This window comes from Ruditapes philippinarum, unplaced genomic scaffold (genome assembly GCF_026571515.1).
Source record: "Ruditapes philippinarum isolate M1 unplaced genomic scaffold, ASM2657151v2 ctg610_1_1_1_1, whole genome shotgun sequence".
Lineage (NCBI taxonomy): Eukaryota > Metazoa > Mollusca > Bivalvia > Venerida > Veneridae > Ruditapes > Ruditapes philippinarum.
Window position 1 is genome coordinate 96,641 of NW_026855960.1, and position 17,671 is coordinate 114,311.

The 17,671-nt window shown below is 32.0% G+C and overlaps 1 protein-coding gene across 2 annotated transcripts; it reads left to right on the forward strand.

The window, feature by feature from the left end:
- The first annotated feature begins 6,049 nt into the window (after nt 1–6,049).
- LOC132744968 (alpha-glucosidase-like) lies at nt 6,050–17,118 on the forward strand. Of its 2 annotated transcripts, none has more exons than XM_060733778.1 (12): nt 6,050–6,205; nt 7,980–8,117; nt 8,341–8,648; nt 9,320–9,514; nt 10,459–10,598; nt 13,551–13,676; nt 14,068–14,178; nt 14,360–14,466; nt 15,198–15,390; nt 15,663–15,938; nt 16,421–16,554; nt 16,736–17,118. In XM_060733778.1, the coding sequence occupies exons 2-12, from the start codon at nt 8,014–8,016 to the stop codon at nt 16,938–16,940; spliced, it is 1,899 nt and encodes a 632-aa protein (XP_060589761.1). In that variant the 5' UTR covers nt 6,050–6,205; nt 7,980–8,013; the 3' UTR covers nt 16,941–17,118. The 2 variants fall into 2 exon arrangements, with proteins under 2 accessions (XP_060589761.1, XP_060589763.1); XM_060733780.1 differs by lacking the exon at nt 6,050–6,205 and adding an exon at nt 7,046–7,142.
- The last annotated feature ends 553 nt before the right edge of the window (nt 17,119–17,671 follow it).

Below are 17,671 nucleotides of genomic sequence, written 5' to 3' on the forward strand. Positions count from 1 at the left end.
TTAATTTTTTCTGTTAAATTAATATCTACCATTTTTTCTAAATCTACATGAAAATTTATACCGAGCAATTTAAAAGCTCTGCCACCCCAGTTTAGTTTCCACTTTGTTTTAATAGATCTAGTACTATATTTGTGTAAGCCTATCCATATAACATGTGTTTTTTCAAAATTTACCTTAAGTCCAGAATATTTAGAAAATGTATGGAGGGTATCTAAGGTGTTATTCAAAGAAGCTTCTGAACCATCTAATAAAAGAGAAGTGTCATCAGCGAACTGAGATACTTTATATTCCACATCATTAATATTGATTCCTTTAATATCTTTAGAGTTTCTTATCTTAATTGCTAGTATTTCAGCACACAAAATAAAGATATACGGACTTATGGGGTCTCCTTGACGACAGCCTCTCCCTATTTCGAAGAAGTCAGAGAGAAATCCATTTAACTGTACAGCTGTTTTTACATTTTTCATAAAAAGAGATATCCATTGTTTAAACATTGGACCAAAATTGAAGAAAGAGAGTGTGTTTTTTATGAAATTAAAAGACAAGGTATCAAAAGCTTTTTCAAAATCTATCATCAATAGCATTCCAGGAATCTTATGTTTTTCTGTGTAGTTCATGACATCATATAATAAACGTATGTTCTCACCAATAAATCTACCTTTTATAAAACCAGTTTGATCAGAAGAAATCAATGAGTCTAAAACTGTTTTTAACCTATTGGCTATTGATCCTGACGCTAATTTATAAACAACATTTAAAAGGGTAATTGGTCGCCAGTTTTTTAAAAATTGTCTAGGCTTGTTATCTTTTGGAATGCAAGTAATAATTCCTTGCTTCTGAGTCACTGATAATTCTTCATTTCTAAATCCATAATTAATTGCTCTCAAAACAAAATGACCAATTTTTGACCAGAAAACATTATAAAAATCAGCTGTAAAACCGTCTGAGCCTGGACTTTTGTCATTTTTCATATTTTTAAAGTGTTTGACAGTTCAGAGAAAGATAGGAGTCCTTCTAGACTATTTGATTGTTCTCTTGATAATTTGTATATATCATTTGTATTGTCAAGAAAATCATTAATATTTTTTCCCCCAATAACATCAGCATTACTATATAAATTTCTGTAAAATTTTTCAGTCTCATTTAATATTGATTTTTGGTCATAGATAAAAGACCCATCTATATTTTGTAGGTATGGAATTATTTTACTAGCATAATTATATTTTTCTAAATTACAAAAAAATTTACTTGGTTTTTCCCCTCATCTATCCATTGTGCTCTTGATCTTATCATATGACCCCTTATTTTCTCAGTTCTTATACTTTCCAGTTTTGAATGTAAATCAGATAAAGTTTTCTTATTTTCTTCATCTATATTTGTCTCTATGTCTTGAATTTTGGAGAGGAGACTGTTTTCTTCAGAATTTCTTTTTTTGGTTTTGTAACTAGAAAAAGAGATGGTTTTGCCTCTTATTTCCATTAACAGGGTTTCTAAAAAAAGTTGATCATCAATACTAAATTGTAAATCTTCATAACTGACATTTTTTAAACAGTCAATATTATATACAGGCAACAAATATTGCAATATTACATTATCTATCTTATCATTAATACAATTTAAATATTCTAGGTCACATAATAAAGAATTATTAAATTTCCATAAACCTTTCCCATGTATAATATTTTGTAAATCAATTTTAAGAATTATAATAGAATGGTCAGATCTATAGCTTACATCTATATCACAACCTCTAACATGTGGTAATAAATCTTCAGTAATAAGGAAAAAATCCAATCTGGCTTGCTGAATTGGATTTGTGCGTCGCCATGTAAACTTATGGCAATTACCATTTAATTCTCGAAATGGATCAAAGAGACGTTTTTGATCAATGTAATTCAACAATACAGATCTAGAATTTTTGTTATTATTTATCGATTTATAGTTATCATAATCTAATTCTATATCTTGTACTAGATTAAAATCACCACACCAAATAAATGTATTATTATTTGTATCATCTATTAAGCGAAAAATATTTTCATAAAACTTTGGCTGGTCTGTATTTGGACCGTAGACATTAATTAATGTAAATTGTTTTGAGTTTACAGATAAATCTAAAACAATATAATTTCCATTTTCATCAACAAAGGATTGATGAACTTTAAGGTCTAAATTTCGTTTAAATAAAATACCAACTCCTCGAGCATTTGATTTATAAAAGCTAAAAAAGCATTCAGCATTCCACTGATTGTATAAATGTTTCTTCATATTTTCTGTAAAATGCAAATCTTGTAAAAACAAAATATATCTACTTTGCGATCTTTTAAAAAGTTAAACACATCTGACCTCTTTTTCGTATCATTAAGGCCTCTACAGTTATAAGACAATATCTTTATTTCACCCATTGTCAAATAAAACAATCACAGTTTTCTTTAAAAAATCATGTACATTAAAAAAAAGTTCATATATGAGATATTTTTCCATAACTACTTTATAACATTTAGAATATCCAGATATCAAAAACAGTTTAAGTGTGATAATGAAATAAGTATGCGTAAACAGTGTGTTGCCAAGAATAAACAACACAGTGAAATTTATAATAAATAAACTAAAAAAATACCATCAAATATAAATAAACAAAACTTAAAATAAATACAATATGGATTGAAATCATTACTGCTAAGTACAAATTAATTTGGTATATTAATAATATACTTAAAAATAACTGCATGCTTAATATGCCAATATATGTAGCAATGTATTATAACATTGTCACAGAAATCAATGTATTAATTTTCTTTTTTCCAAGAACATGGTGTCCTCAGGCATTTATCTTAATTTCATCAAAAAATGCTTTAATTTTTTTTACAAACGATTGATTTTAACATATGTACTTGCAGGGTAAGACATATAGTACCCAAAATTTAAATAAAGTTCATTAAACCCACGTATAGATAAAATTAAAACAAAAAGTCAACATATAAAATTGTCATGATTTACACACACATATCATAAGATGTTGATGTGTCAGGTACAATAAAATACATTTTAATTCATAGTGGATGATAAATCAGTTTAAACTATATAATATTTGGACTATAATATTAAATTTACAAAACAGTATCAGAAATCCTACTGGCAACTTCACAGGATGTTGAATACCACATTTTACCCATTGAGTCTAACCATCCCACTGAAAGTAAAACTCCTCCCCGATTAAGGCGAAGGATAGAAGTTGACCAGCAGAAAAACTAAATACATGCTTATATTAAACCCTGCCAAATACATATAAATTAAACCGTATCATTTATTCTTTTAAGAAACAATTAAGTATATCTACACAAAGATATGTTATAACAATGAATTGGATGGGAAATAAAACAACATTTATAAGTTTCTGATTACATGAATTAATCCATAATAAATTAAAAGGGAATTATAATGTCAATATTTATGATGTTTGTTTGTCTATATACATGTTTAAAGTGTAATCTTTTCACCTGGAGTCAGATGGTCCCGACTAGAATATCTAAGAAGATTTATGTTTATACACTTATATTATTCAATATATGATAATATACTATAAATACAAATACAAACAAGGTAAAAAAACCTTCCTGTTTCATTTTGAAGCATTTAACTAATATTGATTATATAATTCAGCATGGCAAGAAAAGAAGTACATGTATATGTCAGTTGTATAAATTTATATTAGACAATTATACTAAATCTTTATATAAGATAATGACTTATTTTCTTTTAACTCTCTCAAAGCAAAGCAAATGGTGTAAAGATAAGAATTAAATTACAAAGTACCTCTATCATTTTAATAAGTTGACAAAGAAAGCATGTACAAAAAGATGTATTATAACCTAGATTGTTAAAACAAAGCAATCTTATACACAGGTATTTAAAGATAAAGTTGTAGTACTTCTATGTACATGCAAAAGGAAAAGAAGGCTTTCAGTGACAATATATATATATATATACATATATATATATATATATATATTAAAATAAAACAAAAACAAACAATACAAGGAGTCATTGTTTTTTAATGGTCTATAGACAGTGCTGTAGTCAACTGTTCTGTCACTAAATGCTGTTTTTAACTACTTTTTCTCCCACGGAATTCACTGATCATGTTATTTATATTGTCATATATGTCAAATATTATGCGCTCACTGCATTTTGTTTGTCCATAAACTGACCCATTGAAATACCATGCATTTTCAATCTCTGGATGCATTGATAAGCGACTGATCAGTCCTTGGTTAAGCCTGGTAACATCGTCTACCAAGCGGTGTCCAGAAGCCTTCATTGCACCTCTTTTTCGCATAAGTGTGGATTTCAGGGTGTTATTCCTGAGTTTGAAAAGCACTGGTTTGATAAGACCCTTCTTTGTGGGTATTCTGTGCATAGCAATGAAATCCTCTGGTTTAAGGGTGACGCCAGATTTGGTCTGTATGAGATTTGTGACAGTGGTCTTTAAGCTCTCTTCTGTTTCCCTGGTCTCTTCCGGAATATTCAGTATTTTAACATTGTTCTTTCTCGAGAACTGCTCATTATAGTTTGATCTTTTGTTTGCTTCCATGCTAGCGTTGTAACTTTTGGTAATTTTTTCTTCAAAATCTGGTAATTTTTCTGCAGTTTTATTTTCAAGATCAGAGAGTTTTTCTTTCAGGGAGTTGTTTTCAAATTCAAGACTTTCTATTTTATCATCTAGATATTTTGTTCTTTCTTTAACAAGGGTAGAAACAAGTGCCTGCAACTTCGTTTCTAAGCTGGTCACAATGTTGGTGACTGTAGTTTTTATCAATTTTTTTTTTTTGGAGGTAAATTATCTTGAAGAGCATGATTGATCACTTGTTCGGGGTTCGTACTCGACAGCGAAAGCTGCTTTTTGTGCCTTAACGGCCGGATGGACCCTAATTACATATATACGTACGTACGCACGCACGCATACATAGATTTTTGTAATAGTTATGTATAAAATACACAGCATTTTAATCTTATCACAACTGAACCTACACAAGTGAACATATAAAAAAGTTAGGGTTCTCGTTATCTCAATGCTGTTCATGTAATGTAATTTACAAAATGCAACAGATGGATTTTGTAAATGTCTACGGAAATGAATAGAATGAGATAGAAACAGAAGCTGTAAAGCGGATTTAATTGTATTTACATGACTTTAAAAACAACAAAATAACTTAAAGCTCCTCTAACTCATTTTTTTAGGGTTTTATAGCATAAATAGAAAGCTCAAATGAAGATTTATCAATATTTTAAGTTCCAAAAATCATTATTTGTAAAGATATTACCGAATGTACATTGTCATGTAAATAAAGGGAGGTAATTAGAAATTTATTTTCTATAAAGTCTAAGTCAATTTTTTCAATAAGAAATGAATGTATATATTTTAATGTTTACATATAATGTGCACAAATAATTGAAGTACATATTTTACATATTCTTCGATTTTTGAAAATTGTTTTAGGTGTGGTAACAACCTTAACCAGCCCGCATATCTCAATCGGTTAGAGCGCGAGACTTGTAATCTCGACATTGTGGGTTCGATTCCCAGGCTTGCCAACTAAAATTACTAATCAGTCTTTCGGATGAGACTTTTAATCGAGGTCCCGTGTATGGCTCCTTAAACACTTGGCACGCTAAAGAACCAGGAGAAGCTTCTGTAATTGGTGCATCTTTCTGTATCTGTAATTGCACTATCCTCCAAAAAATAAAATGACTAATACGTACTCTTCTGAAGGGCAACCGGTGGCGAGTATAAATAAACGCAAATACATACAAAATGGTAACAACCATAATTACAACATACAGGATCATTAATAGCATCTTAACAAATTAATGTCACTAACCACTCCTTTAGGCAAGTTAAACGGATATATACATGTATATTTATATATACAAAGCACATTGGCCCGTTGAATTGCCTTAGCATACATTTGTTTAAAATGTCAACAACTGTCATAAATAGTTGTCTATAAATCTATAAATTTATCTACCACAATTTATGCAGTCGTAACATCTCAACTCCGAAGTAAGACGGAGCGTGCCGAAGACCTTCGATTGCATTTTATGTGGTCGTAAAACTTACCTTTCAAACTGATTCAGCCTTGAAAAGGGTATTCAAGTGTTGCACACCAAACAAGTTTAAACTCCGCCATATTGTTTACAGGTATATTTTAAACTTTCTTTTTTCTCGTTTTTTGACATTTTCTGTTTGCATTTTGCTTAGGTAAAATTACATGCTTAAAGTAGAAATAATGGATAGTACCACAGAGCTATAATAAAAGTATCTGGTAGTACGCATACAAATGTTTTTAGAGTGTTTGTTTTTTAATTTCAACTAATGTATAATTATGTTTATGATGTTTTTTTTTGTAAAGTACACGTATTAAACCAGGCAGTATAGACATTGACATCTCAAGTTACATTTTAAACATATACATGTATAAATGTTTGTCCACGCATATTTTTGTTGTTATAATATCGTACCGTACAGTTCGTTGTACGAATAGTTTAAAGCAGCACGTCTCCAGATTCAAATTAATGTTCATACAAAAATTTAGAAATGTATTTAAAAGTAAAATAGTGTGAGGTGAACAAATAAAGTAATTTACATATTGCAATTGGCACTTACAATCCACGAAAATTACCAAAAAGTGATCAACATATGCACAAACAGCCCTTACTGCTTTAGTAAAGCAGTAGAAATATGGTGATAAAATACTACAAAATCAGTATTAACAGCACATAACATGTAAAATATAACTTGGATCTTGAATATTTTTACCTTTCTTAAAAGTTAAGTGCATTATTCTCAATATTGATTTTCTTGATATATTTTGGCTCATCTGGAGGCGTGCAGCTTTAAAACTTCAGGTGCGTTATTTAGGCCGTTTAACTTTTGAAAGATGAGGGTGATGTCTATACATATATTTACATAAGATATACAGTGGTTTTAACTAGGTTAACTGAAAAGGTTTATGCTATCAAGTGTTAAATCTGGCCTCCACTTTTATCTGTTTGTCATTCTTTAAGTTGCATATACTAGTAGGTGTTGCGGATATATTTTATAATCTTTATACCTGCACCTTGTGATTTAAGATCAGGTTCGTTTGTTTTTGTTTGTTTTTGCTCTTTTCTTGTTCTATTTTTCTTAATTATCGAGTGCATTTGTTGAAGGCACATTATGCCTCAGAAAGGAATTAATTTTTCCTTATATTCAAAAAGGGCAAACGTGAGTTTTAAAGTTATAAAGCATGTTAGATTCTTATTACTTGAAGAAAGTAGCGCTGGATGTGAAATTATTTGTCATAAAAGTAGCGAAATGGAGAATATCACTTTAACTGACTTAATTAAGTCTTAAACGACAATTGATGCAAAATACAATTCAAATACAATTCAGGTGATTGGCCGATGAATAACCTTTTGGAAACTATAACAGGACACTAAAACAAAAAGTTTTTCGGGAATAAATTTTGGGGCATAATATGGGCCTTTAAATCCATATTGAAATGCGTTGCTCTCTTTTTTCATGGAAAATAATATCAGAACTATGAGGAACATATAGTTTATTGTCCCTTTAAATCAGTCAACAGTGACTTCTGTTTTAGTTATTTTGTTTATAATAATAATAATAATAATAATAATAATAATAATAATTATTATTTTATTATTATTATTATTATTATTATTATTATTATTATTATTATTGTTATTATATAGACTAGTAAAGCATATTATTGAACAAAATCGTCCGGCAAGACTCCTGGATGCATACTGAAAAACAACAACAATAAAACAGCATTTTTGTGTAAACATGCATGTTGTATGATCATTAACAAAATGTTTAACTGGGAGTTATATGCAATGAGGATATAAACCGTATCTCACGGATAAAATTCAGTTTTTCATTATTTTCAAAACTGATGTTAATTTATTTTCAGGTATCAGTGTACTTTAAGATAAAATCAAAAGAAAATGTCGGGAAAGTCCGGCGTTTATCTGGTATCGTCGAAGCCAGTGGATGGACGACAGGCTTTTGATAATATCGGATACGATTCTGAAACCAAGGTTACTTACAAGTAAGAATTAAGAATTTAATGAAAATCTATTTTCTCTACGTTAGATTATGTTCTAAAGTCGTTAACTATCCTTATCTCGGATTCGATATAATACCAAGTCCTATCTATAACACTTGTAATCTGACGGGTAACAACCTAGCCATAAGAAAACTTTACGAAACCACACTGAAGTTACCATATGTAATATATATATTATCTATTACTTTCTCAAATTTACTTGCAGTGGGGCAGACGGCGTAGAAATTCCACCGGAAGTGAGACCTATTCCGGACAAGCCGTATCGAGGAATGGGGAAAGAAGATCTTCTACATTTCTCCACACAGCCTTTCTGGAGTCGTCTGCGAATGATATGCGTTTCTATAATAATCATCGGTTGGCTGGCTCTGATAATCGCAGTGGTGGCGCTGGTATTGATCTATCCAAAGTGTCGTGACCCGGGGTCAAGGTCATGGTGGCAGACGGAAGCCGTGTATAAAATCTATGTACCGAGTTTTAAGGACAGCGATGATGATGGAGTCGGGGACCTTGCTGGTAATTGATGCTTAGATAAGCCAGGGATTGCTGGTCTTATTTTTGTTTATTCTTCTGGTTTTAATTTACGCCTATTTTAACAATTGCAACTACTCGGCCCTTTCCGTTAGTCTTCGGATAATAGCCGAGGCAGTTCCGAATGCTATTTTAACTCATTTTTGGTCATATCTCGGCGGTGGGTCCACCTAAAGACTTATAGAAGCGGTACTTACCATTTCCCCTATAGCGACCGACTACTATGTAATCGCACATAATTTCTGAATCGGCGGTTAAACTCCTGACCATTTGAGATCAATTGTCACCTCACCCGAGAATCGAACCAGCCATCCCCGGATTACAAATTCAATTTCCAACCCCCTATTGAACTAAGCGGAAATACAATTTGTCTGAATTAAATATACCTATACATAATTATCGTATATACAAAGTTTATGAAATAAAATAGTTCTAAAGATAAAAGTAATGATCCAAGGGTGTTAATCTTTACAAAAGAGCAACTGAACAAGTAAACATCGAAACTTTACAAGTAAATTGTAGTGAAAAGTAGGTAAAAATAGTTATTCTTAAACTATTTTATTTTGAGTTGTATTGTATACAAATTTGTCATGACTAGCGGTGTAAGATTAAACAGGAAATGAATTAAAATTAAGAATTTTCTAATAATTTTTCAGGCATAGAATCAAAATTGGATTACATCAGAGATCTCGGATTCGGTATAATATCATTAAGTCCGATCTACAGCACCGCAAATTCTGTACCATTTCTAATCGGAAATGACCTAGCGATTACAAACCACACAAATATTGGCGTAAAATTCGGGACAATGACTGACTTTGACAATCTAATCAAAGCAGCCCACGATAAAGGTATGAAGTCTATCATGTTGTTTTTCTAAATAATCATGATAATTTTAAAAGTACATTTGTATTACATGTATTTTATTTATTATTTGGTTTTGTCAAATTTCGAAGCATTGTGCGATTCGCTGTCTATTTAACAGTAGCCCCCCTCGTTATAAAAGTGCACATAAATGAAAATGGATATAACGTGGTTCTTGTTAGGAAAAGCCTAGAAATAGTTTCCTTACTTTTGAGTTGTCAGTAGACTTTTTATTATTGTCGATGAATTGCAAGACCGATAGATGTCTAGCCTTTCATTTACACGCGAATGTCATCATGCTTCTTGTCCCTCACCGCTGTGGGTTCGAGTCCCCGACAGGGACTTTGGATTCTTTCATGTAAGGAAGCTATCCAGCTATAGCTTACGGAACGTCGGTGGTTCAACTCAGGTGTTAGTTCGTGCCTGAAATAATGCACGGAAACGGCACCTGAGGTCTTCCCCCACCAGTAAAACTGGAACGTCGCCGTATGACCTATACTGTGTCGGTGTGACGTAAAACCCACCCAATCAAACAAACAAACATCATCATGTTTAAAGCTGCATGCCTCCAGATGAGTCAAAATATTTCAATAAAATCAAACTTGAGAAATATGTACTAAGATTTTAGGGAAAAGTAAAATGATTCAAGATTTAAGTAGTATTTTACATGTTATGTGCGATTAATGACTGATTTTTCAGGATTTACAAGTATATTTCTACTGCGTTACTAACGCAGTAAGGGCTATTTATGCATATTTTGACCACTTTTTGGTAAATAACGTGGGTTGTAAGTGTCATTGATAATGTGTAAATTGCTTCCTTTTGGTTATTTCACAATATTATACATTCAAATACATTTTCAAAATTTTCATGAAAATTAGCATGAATCTGGAGGCGTGCTGCTTTAAAATATATATTGTCAACTTTCCAGGAATGTATGTAATTCTGGACTTTATACCAAACCAAACTAGTGACGACCACCCATGGTTTCTGGAAAGCAGAATGAGCTCACCTAACGACAAGAAGAATTTCTACAACTGGGCCGAAACCGACACGCCACCAAATAACTGGGTTTGTTTTGGATTTGTATTGGCATGAAAAGACATGTTTTACGAACTGTAATGTACACATGTATGCACGGGCAAAACAAATCTAGAAAGAATCCTAATTCATTGACGGTTGTGTCTTTAAATAACAAGTTTGCCTCCTTAAAATCCCTATTCCTTAATTCTCAAATGACGTACGGAAAGATTAAAGTAAAGTTAAACATAATTATGTAAAGGTTATGCAATTATTGTATTTATGTAACTCGGTTTGTGGTATTCGGTATGCACTAAATACACTTCCGTTACTTCAGTAAGAAAGTGAGATATATTGAAACATGCGCAGATGAGTTGGTATTTGTTAAATAGCAAAATTAATGTATGCAAATATCTTTTAATCTACATTTTAGCCGCGTCACGACAAAACTAACATAATGGGTTTGCGACCAGCATGGATCCAGACCAGCCTGCGCATCCGCGCAGTCTGATCAGGATCCATGCTGATCGCTATCAGTTTCTTTAATTGTTATAGGGTTTGTAAGCGAACAACCTGAATCCTGATCAGACTGCGCGGATGCGCAGGCTGGTCTGGATCCATGCTGGTCGCAAACACATTATGTTGGTTTTGTCGTGACGCGGCTCATATGTTTATTGGCGTCCGCGCCGAAGCGCGGCGCACTTATGGAATGAAATCAGATTTTGTGAAAGGGCGACAGCTACTTCTCGAGCCTTTTAGTCGATCATAATAAAAGCCGATCATTCCGATCAGTATGAGGGTGCTTGATTATTAATTAAGAATGAATTGTCGCGATATGTTACAATGAATAGCGAACTTGAGAATTTCGTATGCAAACATTTTCAAATGAAATAAACTTTTCCATCAATAAATCGCTCTCTTCGGGTTTTTTTATTTATCATTTTGTAGTACACAGTGGGTTATCATGGTATGTTATTGTTGTACATGTATCCTAGAATGATCAGTTGATGACCTAAATATTCCGAAAATCTATTTATAGATATATCTATTTATCACTCTATCGGTAATTCCCGGTCTCTCCCGTCTATTTTGACCGGGATTTTACTAGTGACCAGCGAAAAGTACCACACACGTTTATTGTCCGGTCTCTCCCGGTTTTGGAGTAGATGTTTGATATCGTTATAATTAAAAACAACCACCACACAACAACAATAGCATGTTTCATTTTTATCTTTATGAGATAAAAACAATAAATATGTACAATAATTGAGAAAAGGGTACCTTTTTATGGTATTAATATGACACCATCAGCTCTGAAACATTTTATTTAATTTGTTATCCGTGTTTAGTAAAGATGCCGAGGAATTATAGAAAGTTACTAAATAGATTTTGTGAATTATTCAATTGATTAATAATTTAAAAAATGATAAAGAAAAATACAAATGTACATGTACATGGTTTGAGAATAAACACTTTTATATATTGAAAGATAAACCATAATTTACTGACTTTTTCCAGTTAAGTTTTGACTTATAATCGTCGGTCAATATGACAATTGAATTCTTAATTATTTTTTTACAATTTAAATAAAAGAGTAGTACGCTCGTAAACATAAAAACTCAGTATTAAAATAGCACATAAAACACAGAAAAGAAAAGAAAACAATAGTCATAAAATTTGTATTTTTTTTTATTAAAATTAATAGATATTACAATTATTGTATAATAAACAATTATGCTCAACATGATCAACATAGTAATATAACCAGTGTCATATTTTTACTGAGTGTGAATAGATACCTTAATAGGGGGTCTTCGCTAACAGCGATAACATGATAAGGGACAATTACAAAGGTGTGGTACGTGTTGATCATGCGTTACACATATGGATTATAAATTATTGTATACATGTATATCCGTTGCTATTAATAACCACGATCATAAAGAAATAACAAGTAATATTCTCAATCAAAGTTCATAATGAACAATGTCTTTCGTCCGCTCATTCTTAAGTGATATACATTTCTGGTAGTTTATAAGAATATCTTGTCATCGGTGTACGGACATAATCCCCTTCGGACAAAATCCCCTTCATGTATTTTTGTATATCCGGACATAATCCCCTTCATGGGTGGACATAATCCCCTTCATGTGTGAAATTTTGGAGTGGACAAAATCCCCTTCATAAAATTGCTACCTAGGACAAAATCCCCCTCAGAGGAATTTTCGTTTTTTAAGTGGGTATGAGAGCCACATACTGCATTATGCTGTGTAGTAAATATCTTAATGTATAAATGAGTAGAAAATATTTCAGCAGAAAAGCACATTCAATTAGCAACATTTAAATCACATTAAAATTGCTTTGTTAAAGCATTCATAACAATCAATCAAGTAGTGCAGTGATCTTGGTTTGATTAAATTATCACTCTTTCATCAATAAAAATTGTAACAATGAATAGTATCTATCAATTAGAATTATCAACTTATACAATCAATGAAACAATTATTGGCTAATAAAAATGTTTTTCATACTAATCAATTTAAAACTATTAAAGAAATTGTCTAATCAAATATGTGTTATGCAGTTAATAATTTACCATAATTTTAATGAAAACTTCTAAACTAAATAAAGGTAACTATTGATACATAATTATAAATAAAAAAACAAAAGTTCATTATTTATCAATTTTTAGGGAGTATAATAATACATTATTCATCAATTTTTATGGAGCATAATAATACATTAGAAACCTATGAAACAAGGGGATTTTGTCCGGGTAGTGAAGGGGATTTTGTCCAGCCTTGCAAAAAAATGAAGGGGATTATGTCCACCCATGAAGGGGATTTTGTCCGGGTAGGTGAAGGGGATTTTGTCAGAAGGGGATTATGTCTGACATTCCTTGTCATCATATGTCTACTAGTTCATCTTCACTTGCTGCAATTCTTGCTTGGACGCCCTTTGATGCTTTGCATCAATGCTTTTCTTGTACTTTATATTTCGCAGAAAAGTGTTTACGGTGGTCCAGCATGGAAGAATGACTCAATGAGAAATAAAGCTTACCTGCACCAGTTTACACCGGAAATGCCTGACCTAAATTTGAGGAGTGCTGTTGTCTTAGAGGAATTGCAGGTATGACGTCATTATCACCTGACAAAGGTTCAATATTCTTTACTTCTCGTGAACACAAAATGCAAAACTAGCCCTTAATTAACTCACAGAATAAAAAGAAGTCGTTTTCTTTTCGTAGTATTTTTATGTGAATCTTTGCCAACACTTTATACATGTAAGTCCGAAAAGTATTCCATATCTGCGGGACCTTATATAATATTATTAATATACTCGTGGGCCTGGCCTTGGGATATCCCTTACATATAATTTTTACACCAGTCCATTTGGCAATGAAAGCAACAAAATCGTCAGTTCGGACTGTCTCCTTGATTTATAAAACTGGAAAATTGAGTTGTGATTATAAAGCCCTACTAAATAAGCATGGATGAGAAAGTTTTGATGTATGTTTCAGGGAATCCTTGATTTTTGGCTGAACCGCGGAGTTGACGGGTTCAATGTTAGAGATGCTGGATATTTGTATGAAGACTACGATCTAAGGGACGAACCTGGAACCGGAAGCACTGTAAGCGCCTTAGTGACTGAAATAATTTATGATGACAGTGCTTTTTGATAGAACTAAAGAGTTCATTAACAGAAAGACCGGTCTTTAATTTTTTTTGGTTACTTTTTCAATCCATCATTTTTATTTTTATTTATTTTATTGAAAAAAAAATATGTAGAACTTTAAAATATCTATTTTTCAGTATGATGATTTGGAACACATATACACGACCAATCAACCGGAAGTGTACAATGTTCTGGAACGCTGGAGAAAATTTGTACGTGAACACAACTTCACGAATACTGAAAAGTAAGTTTCAACAGCGAGACGATCATTTATTGTGTTAGTTACAATTAAAGTGTGGTGATAAGAAGCTTTAACAAATATAGCAGATGTATTAATATGACAAATATTGGTTTACTCTCAGGCAAAAAATCACTTCTTGTAAACTAGTTGGACCCTATACTACCAATTCTTATTGTGTGAAAAGACATAAGGTAAACCAATGCGCAATGACAAAAGAATTAAAAGAATATAAATTACTTCTCTATGAACTATTTGGCCTTTGCTTTATGCTTACACCTCGAGTTTAAAGCTGTATGCCCTTTTCTCCAGAAAAATCAAACAAGAAGAAACATGTTCTAAGATTTTAAGAAAAGTGAAAAAATTCAAGTTATAATTTGTAAACATGTCAAGTGCGATTTACATCTGAAATATGGCCGTATTTCTAATGCGGGACTAACACAGTTTAAGCTATTTTTGCATATTTTGACTCCTTTCTGCAATTTACCTGGATTGTTAGTGTCGTTTGCAATGTGTTAATTACTTTCTTTGTTCCCTTCATAATATTTTACTGTTAAATACCGTTTTTTGTTTAATTTTATAAAAATTAGCAAGAATTTGGAGGCATGCTGCTTTAATGTTTGAATAACACAACGTTCAGACAGTTAATGCCTTCCATAAGTCTGCTTGTGTTTTTGGTGGATTTTTACTTAGTTTTCTTTGACAGTTTCTACATAAAGTGTTCTTTTATTCTCTAGGTTACTAATGTCAAGTATAGATGGGGGACTGGAAGTAACAGAGCTGTATAGTGACTGTGACAGAAGTGGTATCCAGATGCCGCTCAATGACAGATTCCTTGACAAGAAAAATCCATGCGATGGGAAGTGTGTTGTTCAGTATGTTGATGGCTGGATGAACCAAGTTCCTAGTGGAAAATGGGCCAATTGGATGGTAAAACATTTTTAAGTTTGTTTGTTTGTAAGGTAATGACTCACAGTGTCGTTTTCTGTAAGTCTCAGCAAGACAAAAATACTACCGAAATTTGGCTTGGCTTGTTCGTAAAAACCTTGTAGAATAAATCATAAACAGTATGTAGATAGATACAGGTTCATCTGTACGATTTTTATCCAAGTAGTTTTTAATGGTCGGTGTCAGAGGGGTGATACGTTTTTATTATGTTTTTGTCTCCTTCATCTGTTCAATTGTTTGCAACTGGATTTCAGACAGGAGATGATAGTTCAGAGCGGTTTGCTGGCAGATTTAACGCAACGTTCATAAACGCTTTCACCATATTAACTTTCTTGATGCCCGGAACTCCTCTCGTTTTCTACGGGGATGAAATCAACATGGTAAACACCGGTGCAGGTGGCGACCTCTGGACACGTGATCAACCAAACACCCGGATCATGCGATGGAGTAATACAACTAATGGCGGATTCTGTAATGATACTTGTAATCCGTGGACAACTATCAGTGATGTTTCTACGGGGAATATTGAGGTCAGTTGTTGAAAAAGCTTGTTTTCAATACTCTCTGAGATTTAGTAAGACAAACTTTATCTAGCAATTAAATAAAAAGGGATTTTTTAAAAAACTTTTTTTAAGTGTATATAGCTATATTTCTAATACAAAAAATATTGTTTGGATTAAAAAAAACAGAGTACGGCCAAAATGCTTGTATGAAATAAATATGGTAATTTATTGCCATAAAGCACAAAATCATTGCTAAAATAATATTTTGTTCTGGAACATTTTATTCTGTTTATGTACATTATTCATGTGTGTTAAATAACAGAGACATTCTTTGTTACAACTTTTTCGGAAATCAACCACATAATAATGGAACCAATATAATTTTACTGTTGGTAGATTTTATAAAAATATTTTATTAGATATATATTTATACCTTTTAAATGTGTATATTTCTGATGTTATAGAACCTAATTTATTAAGTTTTTTGTGTGTTATTTTCTTGTTTTCAGAATGCTTATTCAGAACTGATAAAGGCCCTTGTAGATTTGAGAAAAGAACAATCATTTAAAGTTGGGGACTACTTTACAGCAATTAGAGACAACAATGTTGTGTCATTCGTCCGAGAATTCGATGGAGAAACTGGGTATAATAAACTTCCCTTTGCAACTAGTATTATTATTACAGCGTTAAATACAACGCCCAACAAAAATGAAAATCTATATTATATTTAATAGCTATAACTGTTTTTTTTTTAAATTTTGAGTTAATTTGTTTCGATAAAATCTTTTATTTGATGTTTCATTTTGGTCTAAATTGGCTTTCAGGTATTTAGTTGCCGTGAATTTCGGACCAAACACTGAAAAACGTGACTTTATTGGATCACATGACACAATACCAGAAACAGGAGAGGTGGTGTTATCACATAGCTCCTCCTACGAGTTGGAAGCTGAGGCGGAGCTTGGTAGCCTTGAAATAGGTCCTTACGGAGGGGTGGTTGTCAGCTGGGATTATGTTGCAAAAGAACTTTGATTTACTTCGAAACAAATGACTTTACAAATAAATACACGGACAAATGATCGAAATATCCTTTAAAAATATTCAGTTTGAGTAGATATTAAGATTTTAACGGAAAATAAATGAGTAGTAATTAAATAAGTTATAGATGTTTTTTTTTATTTTAAAAACAAATAAATCAGAAGAAAATTTATTTTCAAGCGTTTTCTTTCTTTATCTTTGTCGTTTTTATGAAGTGCACCTACTATCATTTATAAAAGCTTGAAAGATATTATTGTTGTGAGTGCATGTTTTTGGTTTTTTGGCATTTTTATTTCTTTCCAATTTGTCCTTTTTCTTAGTCGTCTTTTTTCCAATATTCCTCAAACATCCTTGGGATATGTTGCCTAATTTTTCTTGACAGCTAATCTGTAATATACAGGCTTCATAACCCCCTTTCAAAATTCCATTTTATTTAGTTTCGCCCATTATTGTTTTCTGGTTTACGGTACACATTTTTTTACTTCGGGACATTATACCGCTTATCATGGAATGGCACTATCGTGTCACATTGAAGGTTCCATGATGAGCGCCATATGAACACATCTGCGGATGTTTCAAAATAAAGAATTTACCAGTTCATGTTAAGTGTTGAATTCTGCTTTGAATTCTGTTAAGCCGGTGCTAGGGGGTGTGGACGGTACTTGCAATTACCACTGTTCATGAACAGGGCCTGCAGAATTTAATTGGTACGAGTGGGTCCTGAC